Source organism: Nylanderia fulva, unplaced genomic scaffold (assembly GCF_048542155.1).
Source record: "Nylanderia fulva isolate GAGA-0341 unplaced genomic scaffold, ASM4854215v1 Scaffold1, whole genome shotgun sequence".
NCBI classification, from domain to species: Eukaryota; Metazoa; Arthropoda; class Insecta; order Hymenoptera; family Formicidae; genus Nylanderia; species Nylanderia fulva.
In genome coordinates, this window is record NW_028189192.1 from 5711393 (window position 1) to 5730195 (window position 18803).

The window sequence follows — 18803 nt, forward strand, 5'->3', positions numbered from 1 at the left end:
AAACAGACATAAATAAAGCTTTTATATTTATAAACATATTTAGATCTATTTACAAAATCATATATAATTGCAAATGTAATCAGTAGAGATCGGAATGACTATTCTTATATGTTATATATTTTCGTATCCCTAATTAATTACTAAATGCAAAATAATTTAAGATCTTAAACATCAATTTTATATTGATTGTATATCTGTACCAATAATGTGTTATTTTATTACATAACATTAACTGTATTAGTGAAAAATGAGCTACATAATCAGCGGAAATGTATGAACCAGTTTAATCTGGATAAAAAAATAAATTTACACACATATATTACGTATTAATAATTAATTACTAAAATCTTTAAATCTACGTTTGTTTTAAAAAAAATTATGTATCTTATAATAATAGCAATAATAATTTTCCGTGTCCGTTCCCTGTTTCGTATACAATGTCAATGAGAAAACTGTAAACGTTGAATTCCATAACATTTTTCTTTAAAAAAAATATAACATTTTTACAGATCCTGAAAAAAATTGGGATGGCATTCCTAATACTATTATTAATCAGCAGGCTAATATTTTGCGACGCATCAAGTCTTCATACAGTGAACAACTTTTCGGTAAAGGATTCCGACATTAACAAACATCATATACTGGATGACAAAATACCAGAACGCAATGTCTCTAACATCATTAATTATCGTTTATCAAATAATATAATACCGGATCACTATTTTATCAACCTATCTCTAACAAATGTGAAAGATTACAAAATAATTTCTATCTCCGGGATAATCAGTATCGATTTCAGGATCATTCATCCGACAAAAACTATAAATTTTCATGCACAAAAACCTTATATAAAAATTTATAAATACATATTTTTTCAACGACATTATTCACGCAACGAGTATGTAAGGACTAAACTAGTGGATATATCATACAATCCTTTGTCTCATATTTCCGTTCTATATTTTGCTAAAGAACTATCACAAGGACATTATACTCTGAAAATGGAGTTCGACTGTAATGTAGATGACGAGATGGAAAGCTTCTTCCAAACAACGTACATAGACAATACAGAAAAAAAGTAAGTAAATATTAACAGTATTGTTGTTAAAAACTACATTATTATATAATGTTGTAAAAATAATTTCCCATACTAGTTCTAATTATAAAATATTTTGAATAATATATTGTCAAGTCGGAAACTGTACACGTATACTGCAAAGAACATCTTACAATGAAAAAATATTGAAATACATATTTCGTTAATATTATAAAAAATTTTGGACGTATAATAAATTAAATATATTTATATTACAACAATATATAAATATTTTAACGTATAAAAATTTATTGCCTATATTTATTACAAAATATTAATTAAACATATTTTAACAAGTTATTTTCAAATATGTACAATATTATATACATATATAATTAAATAACAATTCTAATAACAGCAAATTTTAACTCTATTGAGCTTATTTTATGTTTCATATTTTATAACTGATATTATATAATATGTATATTACAGCTTACTGCATATACATTATGTGATAAAAATACGCTTAGATTTAACGTAATCCATATAATATAAACATGTAAACTAAATATATTGAAAATTGTTCAATAAAAGCTTATTCATAAATTTAAATTTGTAAATGGGATGCTGTAGATTTTGCAGTCTCTAAATTTTTGTGTCAACAACGTTTAGAAAATTATCATTATTAAAATCATTTTTTGTAATGTTATAGGTGGATGGCCGCTACACGTTTTCATAAAATTGGTGCTCGACAAATATTTCCATGTTGGGATGAACCGGAATTAACAGCTACCTTTCAGATTGCAATACAACATCGTTCAAAACACATGGTTTTATCGAATATGCCAGTGAATGAGACAAAAATAATTAATGATAAAAGAATGTGGAGCATCTTCAAAGTTACTCCAATAATCTCTACTCATCTCGTGGCATTTATGGTGTTCAATCCGATTTATAAACATCCCCAAGAAGAAATATTGTCGCCATTTTATTTAAGATTTGCACAATATATTTCTTATGAAATTGCGTATAATGTGCAATTTATCTGGTATATATTAACAGATGTTAAAAAAAATCAGCATGTTGCAATTCCAAACTTCCCAGACAAGGTTGTAGTGAACTGGGGGCTTAATTTTTATAGGTAACTAGTACATATATATATATATATATGTATATACTTATTTAAAATATATAACTTAAATCAATAAAAAAAATTATACGGGAATATCGAACAAAAAGCAAAGATTTTACTTTAAAAAATAATATATAATTTGAAATAAAATAGTAATATATAATATGAAATAAAATATATAATATGAAATAAAATAATATATAATATGAAATAAAATAGTAACATGGTAATTTATTTTTTAATCTTATTAAAAACAAGAACGTGCTTATCTAACAATAAATTTTTGCCGCACGTATAATTTTTGATTGATTTTTTGGAATTGATGTATAGTTGCATTATAAATAAATTGTGATACATTTAAATTACGCATACGTATATAATAATAAGAATCGATTTTGTAGATTATCCGATATTATCTATGAAGAAGAAAAAGATCCTGTAATGCGTAAAATAGAGGTAGCGCATTTATTGGCATACAAAATAATGCAACAAATGCTTTATAATCTGGTCAGCCCGTCCTCGTGGTCTTCTCTTTGGTTGAACGATGGTATTCCTATGATGCTTGGAATTCAAATTATCAATAAGGTTGTTTCATAGTATATCCTTTTATATATTTCTTGTAAATTCTCTTCGTCTACTAAAAATAAGATATATAAAGAATTTGAGATTCTATTCAATTTCAATAAATTCTTATTAGATCGATCAGAAAATTGGAGATATATGTTAAATTTAGAATAATATCTATTATTTGGAATAAGTTTGAAAAAACTTGAATATATTTCTGTACTTAATATTTGAAAATAGCAAAAATATTTTCGACAATAATAAGATGCTAAATACAGGACCTATTGGCATTTTATGATTAAATATTTATTATAATTAATAGACATTAATTAGATTAAATATTTAAAGATTTTTTTTGTTTTCAATTTTCCAAATACAGATTCTCCCCAAGTTGCAAATAATGGATTTGTTTACATTTCAAAATCGATACGAATCTCTTCATTTGGATTGCGGTCTTTTGAAGCCTCTAACATCGAAAATTATCGACACCTCTGAAACTAATTCAATTTTCTCATATCCCTATTATGCGAAAGGTAAGACTAAGTATTTAAATTTAAATTTGTTGTTGATCGAAATTTTTCTAAACAAAATTGTTATAAAAGATCACAGAGAAGTAATATTTATAAATTTAATTAAAAATTTTAAAATAAATATATTTTAAGACTTCTAATTATATTAAAAATTATGGATCCTTGCAGCTTTTACAATATTAAACATGATGCGAAACATACTTTCCAATTATATTACTCGACATGGTATTAAAAAATACTTTCGAAACTAGTAAGTAATAATTGCAACGTTTTAACTCAACAATTATATCTTGATTCTTTTTATAAAATTAAAAAAAAATATTTGAAATTATATAAAACTTATTTAAAAAGAATATATTCATAAATTATATATTACTTCATGCACTATGTGTATTCATTATGTGTTTAAATAAGTAATAATTTTATCTGATAAAAATTTGTATCGCAATGTTCATTTAAAATGTGTGTTTTTTTTTTAATTAGTAAATATAAAACTGTAAGTCTCGACAATTTCTGGTCAGCTATGCAAAGTGTTTACAATAAACATCGGAATCATTCATTCTACAAATATATAAATGTAGCACGAATAATGCATTCTTGGACAACTCAATCGCAGTATCCTGTACTAAAAATTAAACGAGATCATCAGGATACCACAAAGATCATAATATCGTTAGAAAATTTAAATGAATTGCATCTGGAGACTGATTGGTGGATACCTGTAAGCATTCGTACTACTGAGAAATCATGGGGTTCATCTACGATTGATAATGGCACTACATTTCAGCAACTTTCCAGTAAACCGATAATAATCAAATTTCCAATACAAGATAACGAAAAAGATATTATCAAAGAATTACTCAACTTATCGGTTAGAGGTGAATATTACTAAATAAATATATCCTTATATATTTATCTTTGTATATATAATCGAAATTTTGTTATATATCTAGCCTACATTTTATACTTGTATTACTATTTATAAAAACTAAGGTTGCAACATATAACACACCTTTTGCAAGAATATAATAAAATTCAATAAAATGACATAACATTTGTATATTAACGTTACGCGAGTCTGTGTTACTATTATTGAGTTTAAAATTAAATAACTTCTTACAATTGTATATGCACAATTATTAATATAAAATAATATTTTATACGAAGTTATATTTAATAATTTCCAACTAATTTATTTTATATACCCAGATAGCCACAGTAATTATTATGACATCATTTTGATGTCATAATAATTACTGTGGCTATCTGGGTAATTTACTAACTTTTAAATACAGTTCTTATGATATAGCTCTTTAAATATAAAAAAGAAAAAGATATAGATATTCGACAAAACATGATAAACTCAAAATCTAATATAAACTTTATAATTATAATTATACTATTTGTAAAATTTCTTTTACACGACAGGATATTTTCGTGTCAACTATGATATTCCAATATGGCATAGGATTATACATTTTTTGGTTCCTAAAGATTTAAGAAATCCTCATAAACGAATAAAATTGCCTGTCTTAAGTAAGGCAAACTTAATCGATGATGCGTTCCACTCCATGATAGCAGGCCAACTCAATTCCGAAATATTCTGGAAAATGTCAAAATTTCTAAAGGCAGAAGTAGAATACATAACATGGTATCCCATGTTCAAAGCTTTTGAATATATATCAAGAATTCTGCCACTTAAATTTTACAAAGCCAACAAAATAAAGGTAAATTACAATACATTTTTTTCAATAAGAAATATTATTTATAGGGTCATTGCATTAACGCACACAAAATCAGCTTTAATCGACTCTTTTCAAATATTACACAAAACATTCATTTCTTTAATGTCTTCAATATTTTCTTTCATTTTTTATGCATACATATTATTTATAAAATTTAGTTTATGCAATTTTAACTGAATGATTCCATTAAAAAAAGAGTAACTGTATTTTTCCGTTGCATTATTACGATTTGCATTATTGCGAGAAAAAATTTTAATTATTATGTAATTCAATTTTTTCATTAATTTTTTTATTGTCAATTATTCTTAATAAAATATTATAATGGACAATTGCTCTCTCATGTTTTCATTGTTCTGTTTTTATCATAATAAAATTCATTTGTTTAACTTCTTTTTAGAACGATATACAGAATTTATTCCTTGTAATAACTACAAAGAACATAAATTTTAAAGAATATAGCAAAAATGATGATCTTACTAAGTGTTTGAAGCAAGAAATTGCAAAATGGGCGTGTGTTTTTGATTACAAGGAGTGTAAAAAGAGAGCCAATAATGATTTGACAAGGCATATTAAGTCTCCTTCTAGGAACAGGTAATTTTTTGTAACAGTTTCATTAAAATAATTTTTTTCAATGCGTTGCGCATTATTTTTTAAATTATATAATTTTTTTTTGTATGTAGGATTTTGCCGTGGTGGAAAACATGGACATTCTGTCACGGTATGGGTCACGACTACGGTATGTGGTCAAATGTATTACATTTATGGCTCGAATCATCTGATGCAAAGGAATCTAGTAGAATTTTAGAATTTTTGTGTTGCACTACAAATGAAGCGGCAATCAAATTGATGCTAAGAAAGGGAGACGATCCAAATCTTACTGAAAGACCTACCTTTTCAAGTTTACAAGTTAGAGACCATATTAAAGTGTTTTCTTTACTTATTACAAAGCATGCACAGAATTATAAAGTGCTTTACTATATATTATCTAATTTTGAGAAGCTTAAACCTAGGTAAAATATTTTTTATAAATATATGTTCTTCGTAATCATGACAGTTTATATGTTATTATATAAGTTGAGTCTTTACTACAATTTGTTTTATTTGTGTAGAGAGATAAGTACAGTTGCAGCATTAATTAATATTATTAATAACGTCTATATAAATATACAACTTCGACAGGTAAATATAAATCCAAGTATAAAACATATATTTAGATATCAATCTCTTATATACAATCAAATTTTGATATAAACTTATTTTAATAATCTATATATATATATATATATATATATATATATATATATACATACATTTATATTATGTAATATACGAAAGATTATAATACTTGCAGCTTATTAAAAGATTACGCTTGAGCGGTATCATAAAATACTAGTTATTTTAACGTGTATAATACCAATATAATTTTTTTAGATAAAAAACTTTGTGTTTAACAACCTGAAAGAACTATATCCGAAAGTTCAACAGAAAATAATAATGCGTTGGGATCAAATTAAAACTCTATACAATGATCTGAAACGTTTATGATAGAACAGAATGACTAACTAATACAAGACAATAAAGAATAACAACTGCCACAATTGTACATATTATGAATAAGTATTCATATCATTATTTTAGTCTTGATTGGATACATTACTTTTCATTATATGTTTTTAAATTATATTTAATATTTTTATCATTATTATTAAAGATTAATTACTTTAATATTAAATATATTTTTAATTGTTACTTTTCCATATTATATTATATTAACATATATTATTAACTTTTTTAATAATTATTATGACTAATATAAAATTGTTAATATTAATTTTAAATTTGAAAAGCTAACGTCAAATATTTGTTTCAATATTCTTAATACATTAATAACATTTGTAATATTGTATAATTTGTAATATTAAAATTCTTAAAAACAGATTTATATATTTATTTTTAAGTTAATATTTGTTGATCATTAATATATTAGACAAATAAAGCTTGTAATAAAATTATTTAATTTTATTTTTATATTTGAATGACATTTAAGTAGCAATAATTTTTATAAATCTTATTTTTATAAACCTTTTTGTACAGCTATATCAAGTATTAATGCTATTATTTTAATATCTGTAGATATTATTTAACAATACAATTATTTATACTAAATAAACAATACTATTAAAATATATATATTATATTTTAAATGTGATAATATACCTTCTTCTATTTTAGTTAGAGTGAGCATATTTATATGTATGCATCTATGATATGTTCTTTACTTGTTAAATCTTTATTTGTTATTTATTTGCCATATCAAAGATTAAATTTGCCACATTGTTGAAAATTATTTTTAAATTAAATAAATTTTTTATAAAAAGAGAATACAAAAATAGAGAAAATAACAATTTACCTCTGGAACTTCTATCTTTTCTATTTCTTGCATCAACCTCACAGTGTCTTTCAGAAGAATTCGAAATTACATATATTGCAAAAATATGCAGTAATATCATTTTTAATTTATTGTTTACACATTTTTGGCTTCAGCAATAAATTTAAGCAAAAATATTTACAACATATATACACTGTACACTGATATAAATAAACGTTTATACGTAATTTATATACAATTTTGTATACAGTTTTGTATACAATACTTGCAATCAAATAAGAAAAAGTTAAAACATTTTCGAAAAAATATTTATAATCTTTATAATATAAGTTCTAGACTTATTATTATTATTTTAGTAAAATCTTATTTCTGGTTTAACTAAAGTTCAAACGTATTTATTTAAATGGACTATAAAACAAAATATCAATGTATTAAATAATTTAAAAAACCTAAAAAAGCGAAGTTTTATTTATTATTTCTAATGTCATCCGTAATGCGTATTCTTGAAATGCGAAATGTTTAAATTTTTTATATACAGAGATTATCAACTTAAAGAGATATTTCTTTGCAAGATATTAAACTCATATATTGTCTTTATATAATGTCTAGCTAATATGTATTATAGAAGAAATAATGAGATAAATTGGTGATAAATATTTTAGAAAGTTAATTTTATCTCTGTTTTTGAATAATTTTTATTTTTCTATTTTAGATGGGACGCACAAGTACATTATTTATGTTGATAAAAATTAGTAACATGTTTAAATTCGAAAATGATAATTTTTACATGACACATTCATAACACAAAAATAGTCGACAATAAAATTAAAAATTAAATCTACAATTCAATTAATAAAGTATAGTGAGTTAATATAAATTGATCAATATTCAATTAGTGGTTTTAACAATTTGAAAAGTAAACAATATATATATATATATATATATATATATATATATATATAATGATAATAATTCAATCGATCCACTCTGGCAAATAAGTAATTTTATTGAATATTTACAACGTTTCGGCCGTGGGTTTCGGCCCTTATCAAGTGCTATGTTCTTAAATCACAACTTTTTTGAAAAACAAAAATTTGAGCTTAGAATCTAACATCATATAATAACATGATAGTATGAAACGAAATAACTAATATAGTTGCACTTGATGAGTTGTATGCTGTAGGTCGTTAAAAAATATTTTTTATGTTTATTTTATGTTTATTTTATTAAATATATTTTAGGTGTCTCTTTTTTAAGAAAAACAAATTAAAAGAAAAATAATGTTAAATGTAAGTATACGTATATACATGTATTTTTACCTTTGTTTATGTATCAATATTTAATTATGATTTCAGATCAACAAAACACTCAGAGGTCTTAGAATTTACATACTTGACATTGCTAGCTTATCAGATATTGACACAATTGACATCAGATATTGAACAGTTTTGTCAGTTTTCAGTGATCTGTCCGAGCGATGAGATTACTCTAGCGTATAAATAATCTCTTCGTATTAGAAATTCATAATAATATTATAAGTTAATGCGACTGCAACTAATTGTTACATAGAAACACCTTAATCAATATTAATATATAAGGTAAGTCCAGAAACATAACAAATCTTTTTAATAATAAATTGAAAAAGCCCTGACATATAAACACAAATTCAAGAACAAAAAAGAGTTAACAAGAACCAAGCGGAGAAATCAGGTGTATCAATTTGTTTCTAAAATACATCTGCAAATATGTACCCAGATAGCCACAGTAATTATTATGACATCATTTTGATGTCAAAATGCATCATTTGCCATCAAAATGATGCATTTTGATGTCATAATAATTACTGTGGCTATCTGGGTATATTGTCGAATGATTCGAGCCGTTCTTTGAATCATCCTCAGCAAATCAATTAATAAATAATCCATATGTCTGGATTCGCGTCCCTGCCCTACATCTGTATAATGTCTTCTTTTAAAATATCCGTTTTTTAAAAAACAAAATACATACATAATTATACATAATACAATAATACAGAAAAAATCTAGATTTTATATAATAATTATACAATAATATCGATATAAAACTATTTACATTAATTTATATCTTGGACATTGTAAAAATTTATACATATGTATAAACATATTTATATAATATGTGTGTGTAAATTTAGTAAAACATATTTCTTTTATAATAGATATACTTTCTAATAAATTTATATATTATTAAAAATTACATCACTTTTTGAATATTTTGGGCGAAAGTACAATGCATGAACAATAAACGTCAATTTTTAAAAAAGATATAGTTGCTGTAACAAATATAAACTTGACATTTATTAAGGTTTAATTTATTTTAAAATATATGACAATTACATAAAAAGAGATAGTCATAAGTAAAGAATAAAATAAAATCTATTTCATGCTATTCAAACGTTGGTTGTTTTCTGTATAGCTTTTTGAACTTTGTTCGATTAGAACGTATTTAAAAAAAAAGGAAATAAAACGAACAGACATAAAAGATTTCATATTTATAAACATATTTAGATCTATTTACAAAATCATATATAATTGCAAATGTAATCAGTAGAGATCGGAATGACTATTCTTATATGTTATATATTTTCGTATCCCTAATTAATTACTAAATGCAAAATAATTTAAGATCTTAAACATCAATTTTATATTGATTGTATATCTGTACCAATAATGTGTTATTATATTACATAACATTAAATGTATTAGTGAGAAATGAGCCACATAATCAGCGGAAATGTGTGAACCAGTTTAATCTGGATAAAAAAATAAATTTACACACATATATTACGTATTAATATTTAATTACGAAAATATTTAAATCTACGTTTTTTTATAATTATGTATCTTATAAATAATAGTAATAATAATTTTCCGTGTCCGTTTCCTGTTTCGTATAAAATATCAATGAGAAACATAACATTTTTCTTTTAAGAAAAAAAATTTAACATTTTTACAGATCTTGAAAAAAATTGGGATGGCATTCCTAATATTATTATTAATCAGCAGGCTAATATTTTGCGACGCATCAAGTCTTCATACAGCGAACAACTTTTTGGTAAAAGATTCCAACATTAAAAAACATCATATACTAGATGACAAAATACCAGAACGCAATGTCTCTAACATCACTAATTATTATTTATCAAACGATATAATACCGGATCACTATGTTATCAGTCTATCTCTAACAAATATGAAAAATTACAAAATAATTTCTATCTCTGGGATGATCAGTATCAATTTTAGGATCATTCATCCGACAAAAACTATAGATTTCCATGCACAAAAACCTTATATAAAAATTCGTAATTACATATTTTTTCAACGACATAATTCACGCAACGAGTATGTGACGATTGATCTAGTGGAAAAATCATACAATCCTTTGTCTCATATTTTCGTTCTATATTTCGCTGAAGAACTATCACAAGGACATTATACTCTGAAAATGGAGTTCGACTGTAATGTAGATGACAAGATGGAAAGCTTCTTCCAAACAACGTACATAAACAATACAGAAAAAAAGTAAGTAAATATTAACAGTATTGTTGTTAAAAAGTACATTATTATATAATATTGTAAAAATAATTTTCAATACTAGTTCTAATTATAAAATATTTTGAATAATATATTGTCAAGTCGGAAACTGTGCACGTATACTGCAAAGAACATCTTACAATGAAAAAATATTGAAATACATATTTCGTTAATATTATAAAAAATTTTGGACGTATAATAAATTAAATATATATTTATATTACAACAATATATAAATATTTTAACGTATAAAAATTTATTGCCTATATTTATTACAAAATATTAATTAAACATATTTTAACAAGTTATTTTCAAATATGTATAATATATTATATACATATATAATTAAATAACAATTTTAATATCAGTAAATTTTAACTATTTTGATCATATTTTATGTTTCATATTTTATAACTGATATTATATAAGTATATTATATAATATGTATATTACAGTTTACTGCAAATATAGTATGTGATAAAAATACATGTAAATTTAACTAACAATAAATCCACATAATATAAACACGTAAACTAAATATATTGAAAATTGTTCAATAAAAGCTTATTCATAAATTTAAATTTGTAAATCAGATGCTGTAGATTTTGCAGTCTCTAAATTTTTGTATCAACAACGTTTAGAAAATTATCATTATTAAAATCATTTTTTGTAATGTTATAGGTGGATGGCCGCTACACGTTTTCATAAAATTGGTGCTCGACAAATATTTCCATGTTGGGATGAACCAGAATTAACAGCTACCTTTCGGATTGCAATAAAACATCGTTCAAAACACATAGTTTTATCGAATATGCCGGTGAATAAGACAGATATAATTAATGATAAAAGAATGTGGAGCATCTTCAAAGTTACTCCAATAATCTCTACGCATCTCGTGGCATTTATAGTGTTCGATCCGACCCTTAAATATCCCGTACAAGAAATATTGTCGCCATTTCGTTTAGAATTTGCACAAAAAATTGCTACAGTAATTATAGATGATTTATATTCCACCTGGAACGTATCAGAATATCTAGAACAAATGCAGCATATTGCAATTCCTAATTTTCCAGACAATGCTATGGTTAACTGGGGGCTTAATTTTTACAGGTAATTTGTGTACATGTATTAATTTAATTACTTATTTAAAATATACCTTATATCGTTGAAAAAAATTATTTAGGAATATCGTATAGAATGAATAAGATTTTACTTTAAATAGTAATATATACGATGTAAAGTAATAGTAACATGATAAGTTATTCTTTATACTTATTAAAAACAAGATCCTATTTAGTTAATAATAAATTTTCGATGCACGTATAGTTTTAGACTAATTTTTTTGGAGATTATATGTATATAGGTGTAATATAATTAAATTATATATAGGTGTAATATAATTAAATTTACATTAATACATTTAAATTATGCATACTTATAATAAGATCTCAATTTTGTAGCTTATCCAATATTATCTACGAAGAAAGAAAAGATCCTGTAATACGCAAAATAGAGGTAGCGCGTTTAATAGCATGCAAAATAACACAACAATGGGGGGGACTTGGTAATCTGGTCAGCCCAACCTCTGGGCCTTCTCTTTGGTTAAATGATGGAATTTCTATGTTGCTTGGAATTCAAGCTCTTGATAAGGTTATTTTCTAATACATCCTTCTATATCTTTCTTATAAATTTTCTACATATGTTAAAAATAAGTTGTGTAGATCCTTTGGGATTCTATTCAATTTCTATAAATTCTTATTAGATCCAGCAGAAAATTGGGGATATATGTTCAATTTAGAATAATTAATTGGAATAAGCTTGACAAAATTTTATTATATTATTTCTGTACTTAATATTAGAACATAACAAAAATATTTTCGACAATAATAAGACGCTAATACGAGCATGTATTTTGTATATAATTAAATATTTATTTATTTAATATTGAAAAATTATAATTTTTTTTTGTTTTTAACTTCCCACATAGATTTTCCCAGATTGGCAAATAATGGATTTACTTACAGTTCAATATCGATATGAATCTCTTCATTTGGATTGCGGTTTTTTAAAGCCCCTAACATCGAAAATCACCCACATCTCTGAAGTTAATTCATTTTTTTCATATCCCTATTACGCCAAAGGTAAGCATTTAAAAATAATTTTATTGTTTCCCATAATTTTCTGAACAAAAATGTTATGAGGCACACAGATAACTTATTGAATTAATTTTTCTCTACAAAATTATTATCAATTAATTATGTTTACTATGAAGGTTTTAAAATAATTTTAAATTTATTTTAAATGCTCCTAATTATATTAAATAATATGGATCATTGCAGCATTTACAATAATGAACATGTTGCGAAACATACTTTCCGATTTCATATTTGAGGATGGTATTAAAATATACTTTAACACCTAGTAAGTAAAATAAGCAACGTTATTTTATAAATTATATCTCGCTACTTTTTACTAAATTATAAATAATAATTATAAATAATAATTATAAATAATATAAATAAGTAAAGCTGTAAAACATTTATCAAAAAACACATATGTATAAGTTCTATAACACTTGTATAAGTTATAAAATTGTATCTGTTGTTTGTCAAAATATGTATCACGATGTTTATCTATAATGTTGAATTTTATAAATTTAGTAAATATAAGGCTGCAAGTATCAATGATTTCTGGTCAACTATGCAAATTGTTCAAAATATATCGTCAAATTCTTCAAATATAACGCTCAATGTATCACGAATAATGAATGCCTGGACAACGCAATCGCAATATCCTGTGTTAAAAATAAAACAACATCATAACGCAACACAGTTCATAATATTGTTAGAAAATTTTGATGTACTCCATCTGAATGAATGGTGGATACCTATAGTTTTTAGTACTACTGAAGAATTATGGGATCCTACTATGTTTTATAATTATATATGGTTGACTTCCAATAAATCGATGGAAATTATAAAACTAAGATTAAGAGAAAAAAAAATTATAGAAATTTTACTCAACTTATCACTAATTGGTAAATACTATTAAATAAATATATATCCTTATGTATTTATCTTTGTATATATAATCAAAATTTTGTTATATATCTAGTTTACATTATATGCTTGTATTACTTTTTATAAAGACTCAGGTTGCAACGTATAACACACCATTTGAATGCATATAATAAAATTCAATAAAATGTCATAACATATGTATATTATCGTTACGCGAATCTGTGTTACTATAGAGTTTAAAATTAGTTAACTTATTACAACTGTATATGTACAATTGTTAATATAAAATAATATAATTTATATAAATTTATATAAATTTATATGAATTTATATTTAATAATTTACAATTAATTGGTTTTATATAATTTGCCAACTTTTAAATACAGTTCTTATATTATAGTATAGTATAGTATTCTTTAAATATAAGAAAGAAAAAGTTATAGATATTCAACAAAATTTTATGATAAGTTTAAATTCTAATATAAACAATATAAAATTATAATCATAGTTATATTATATATATATATATATATATATATTTGTAAAATTTCTTTTATACAACAGGATATTTTCGTGTCAATTATGATGTTCCAATTTGGAATAGAATTATACGTCTTTTGGTTCCTAAAAATTTAGAAAATCCTCGTAAATATATAGCATTGCCTGCCTTAATTAAAGCAAACTTAATCGATGATGCGTTCCACTTCGTGATAGCAGACCAACTCAAACCCGAAATATTCTGGAAAATGTCAAAATTTCTAACGGCAGAAGAAGAATACATAGCATGGTATCCCATGTTCAAAATTTTTGAATATATATCAAGAATACTGCCAATTAAATCACACAAAGTCGACAAAATAAAGGTAAATTACAATATATTTTTTAAAATAAGAAGTGTGTATTAGGTATATTTAGGAGATCGTTGCATTTACAAAATCAGTTTTAATCGAGAATTATTAGATAATTAGAAAAAAAATATAAAAGCTATGTAATAGAAAAAGTTTGATTTTTTCACAAATTTAATTATGTTAAATATAATAATAATAATTCTTAAGCCAAAAAGAAGATGGAAGTATGTATATACATGTGTGTTTGTGTGTGTATAAAATATGACTCTCTCTAGTTTTATAAAGTGAACATTAAGTACCTTATATAAAGTATCATATTTTTTCAAAAGAAGAAATCCAAAGAATCAAAGTAAATAATAAAAAAATTTTTAATAAGAAATATTATTTATAAGGTTATTGAATTAACGTACACAAAATCAGCTTTAATCGACTCTTTTTAAATATTTCGCAAAACATTCATTTCTTCAACATTTTATTCCATTATTTTTATAAATACATTATTTATAAAATTTAATTTACGCAATTTTAACTGAATAATTCCATGAAACAAAGAGTAACTGTATATCTTTCCGTTGCATTATTACGATTTGTATTGTTACGAAAAGAAATCTCAATTATTACGTTACTCAATTTTTTAATCTAGTTTTTTTAATGTTAATTATTTTTAAAAAATATTATAGTGAACAGTTACTCTAAATCATATTGTTATTGTTCTGTTCCTAAAAAGATAAACAAAATCCGTATGTTGAACTTCTTTTTAGGAAAATGTACAGATATTATTCCTTGTAATAACTACGATGGACATAGATTTGAAAGAATATAGCAAAGATGTTGATCTTACTAAGTGTTTAAAGCAAGAGATTGCAAGATGGGCATGTGTTTTCGATTACGATACGTGTATAAATGGGGCCAATAAAGAGTTGACAATGCATTTGTATTCGCCTTCTACAAACAGGTAATTTTTCATAATAGTTTCATTAAAATAATTTTTTTCAATGCGTTGCGCATTATTTTTTAAATTATATAATTTTTTTTTGTATGTTAGGATTTTGCCGTGGTGGAAAACATGGACGTTCTGTCACGGTATGGGTCACGACTACGGTACGTGGTCAAATGTATTACATTTATGGCTCGACTCATTTGATGCAAAGGAATCTAGTAGAATTTTAGAATTTTTGTGTTGCACTACAAATGAAGCGGCAATCAAATTGATGCTAAGAAAGGGAGACGATCCAAATCTTACTGAAAAACCTACCTTTTCAAGTTTACAAGTTAGAGACCATATTAAAGTGTTTTCTTTACTTATTACAAAGCATGCACAGAATTATAAACTACTTGACTATATATTATCTAATTTTGAGAAGCTTAAACCTAGGTAAAATATTCTTTATAAATATATGTTCTTCGTAATCATGACAGTTTATATGTTATTATATAAGTTGAGTCTTTACTACAATTTGTTTTATTTGTGTAGAGAGATAAGTACAGCTGCAGCATTAATTATTATTATTAATCACATCTATTCAAATAGGTCAATTACACAGGTAAATATTATGAATCCAAGTATATATATATACATATATAACATATATTTATATATCAATCTCTTATATACAATCATGTTTTTATATAAACCATATATATATTTTTAATAATCTATACAGGGTGTCTCATAATTCGCGAATCACCTTTCATGGGCAGATAGAGCATGTTAAACTGAATAGAAAAGTCCTGTATCATTTTGCGATATTCGCAATAATTATTGAGTTATTAACTAACATATCTAAACGAATGAGCGGGTAGAAAGCGGTAGACCGGACTCGGTGTGCATGTCGGATGACTTATTTGTTATATGCCGCTTAGTATCAAAAGTATCATCTTACTTTTCGGCGCCACTACATTGGTCGCCGCTCGCTGCATGACACTGACTCTCGATCAAATAATGCTTTCTACCTGCTTATTCGTTTAGATATTTTAATAAATAAATACTCAATAATTATTTTAATAATAACTCAATAATTATTGCGAATATCGCAAAATGATACATGAATTTTCTATTCAGTTTAACACGCTCTATCTGCCCAAGAAAGGTGATTCGCGAATTATGGGACACCCTGTATATATTTTTTTTCTTCAAATTATGTAATATATGAAAGACTATAATATTTGCGACTAAAATACTATTTTTAACGTGTATAATGCCGATTATAATAATTTTTTTAGATACAAAAATTTGTGTTTTACAACCTGAACGAACTATATCTGAATGTTCATCATAAAATAATAATACGTGCAAATCAAATTATGCGTCTACACAATGATCTGGACCATTTATGGTAGAACAGAATAAAATTTGAATGACCAGCTAGTACGAGACAATAAAAGATAACAACTGTGACAATTATACATATTACGAAAAGTTTTTATATAATTATTTTTAGTAGTATTTTTATATATGGTTTTTCTTTATGTTTTTTCTAATTATATATTTAATATTTTTATTATAATTCTTAAAATATTAATAATTTTAATATTAAATATATTTTTAATTGTTTCCTTAACTTTTCTATATTATTATATTAACATTTATTATCAACTATTTTAATAATAATTATGACTAATATAAAACTGTTAATATTAATTTTAAATACAAAAAGCAAACGTTAAATATTAATTTTAATATTCTTAATATATTAATAACATTTGTAATATTGTACAATTTTGTAGTAATATTAAAATTTTTAAAAACAGATTATTTATATGTATATTTATTTTTATGTTAATATCTGTTGATCATTAATATATTATAGACAAATGAAGCTGTAATAAAATTATTTAATTTTATTTGTATATTTGAATAACATTTACGTATAGCAACATTTCGATTACAATACGTGTATAAATGGGGCCAATAAAGAGTTGACATTCTGCAATATTTCATTTTTGTAAAGCTTCTTGTATAGCTATATCAAGTGTTAATGCTATTATTTTTAATATTTGTAGATATTATTTAACATTACAATTATTTTTATTAAATAAACAATATTTTTAAAATATTTTATCCCTTTCTAAAAAAGGTATGTTAACTGTGTGAATTCAATTTGTATCAAAGTTTTGAAACCTCTTTTCCGCGACGCTGATTGGTTGTCTCGAAGTTTGTTTCGCGGCTTGAATCACAACCAAGATTGTTTGACAGTTTAACAGTTTGCGATTAATCATTTAGAATAACATAAAGAAGATAAAAGATAGAAATAGAAGAGATATAAGAGAAAGACAAGATTCCCTTTCTAAAAAAAACATGTTATTTATTCTCGAATGTATCGAAAAATTGTTGCCTTTAAACCGATATCACTAATATAAAGAACAAAAAATTTTTATTATGTTGAGACATAATAAAAATTCAATGAATTAAAATTATGTTAAGACATAATAAAAATTCGATGAATTAAAATTATGTTGAGACATACCTAATAAAAATTCGATAAATTAAAATTATGTCAAGACATAATAAAAATTCGACGAATTAAAATTATATCGCGACATAATAAAAATTCGATGAATTACAATTATCTCGAAACATAATAAAAATACAATGAATTAAAATTATGTCGAGATATAATAAAAATTCGATGAATTAAAATTAAGTCAAGACATAATAAAAATTCGATGAATTAAAATTATGTCGAGACATAATTAAAATTCGATGAATTAAAATTATGTCGAGACATAATAATAATTCAAGAATTTTTTTATGTATATGTATTATGCATATATATATATATATATATATATATGTATATATATATATATATAATTTATTTATCACTCTCGTGAATAATTTTAATTAATCTTTTTATTTTCTAACAAAGAAAACTGCATTTTATAATCAGAAAAATGAATTTTAAACTTAAAAAACGAAATTTATAGTAGGTAAATTTTAGTTTAAAGTTTGAAGCAACATTTTATT

General features: G+C 23.9%; 2 protein-coding genes across 2 annotated transcripts; both read left to right on the plus strand.

Annotated features, from left to right (window-relative positions):
• The first annotated feature begins 513 nt into the window (after positions 1 to 513).
• LOC114931060 (aminopeptidase N-like) lies at positions 514 to 6937 on the plus strand. Its single transcript, XM_029302980.2, has 12 exons — positions 514 to 608; positions 973 to 1078; positions 1749 to 2177; positions 2570 to 2753; positions 3112 to 3265; positions 3431 to 3512; positions 3746 to 4140; positions 4691 to 4989; positions 5405 to 5598; positions 5688 to 6017; positions 6117 to 6186; positions 6439 to 6937. Exons 2-12 carry the CDS (start codon positions 1002 to 1004, stop codon positions 6550 to 6552), a joined length of 2328 nt encoding a protein of 775 aa, XP_029158813.2. The 5' UTR covers positions 514 to 608; positions 973 to 1001; the 3' UTR covers positions 6553 to 6937.
• A 1897-nt stretch (positions 6938 to 8834) lies between these two features.
• On the plus strand, positions 8835 to 17276 carry LOC114931052 (aminopeptidase N-like). The gene is made up of 12 exons (XM_029302969.2): positions 8835 to 8994; positions 10388 to 10956; positions 11650 to 12078; positions 12429 to 12618; positions 12956 to 13109; positions 13308 to 13389; positions 13629 to 14005; positions 14553 to 14851; positions 15598 to 15791; positions 15882 to 16211; positions 16311 to 16380; positions 17060 to 17276. Exons 2-12 carry the CDS (start codon positions 10406 to 10408, stop codon positions 17174 to 17176), a joined length of 2793 nt encoding a protein of 930 aa, XP_029158802.1. The 5' UTR covers positions 8835 to 8994; positions 10388 to 10405; the 3' UTR covers positions 17177 to 17276.
• Positions 17277 to 18803: the final 1527 nt, after the last annotated feature.

Coding starts and splice junctions, on each gene's coding strand:
- LOC114931052 (XM_029302969.2), top strand. CDS start 10,406: ATGGCATTCCTAATATTATTATTAATCAGCAGGCTAATATTTTGCGAC. Junction 10,957..11,649: donor ATAAACAATACAGAAAAAAA/GTAAGTAAATAT, acceptor GTAATGTTATAG/GTGGATGGCCGCTACACGTT. Junction 16,212..16,310: donor TTTGAGAAGCTTAAACCTAG/GTAAAATATTCT, acceptor TTATTTGTGTAG/AGAGATAAGTACAGCTGCAG.
- LOC114931060 (XM_029302980.2), top strand. CDS start 1,002: ATGGAGTTCGACTGTAATGTAGATGACGAGATGGAAAGCTTCTTCCAA. Junction 2,178..2,569: donor TGGGGGCTTAATTTTTATAG/GTAACTAGTACA, acceptor TCGATTTTGTAG/ATTATCCGATATTATCTATG. Junction 6,187..6,438: donor TAAATATACAACTTCGACAG/GTAAATATAAAT, acceptor TAATTTTTTTAG/ATAAAAAACTTTGTGTTTAA.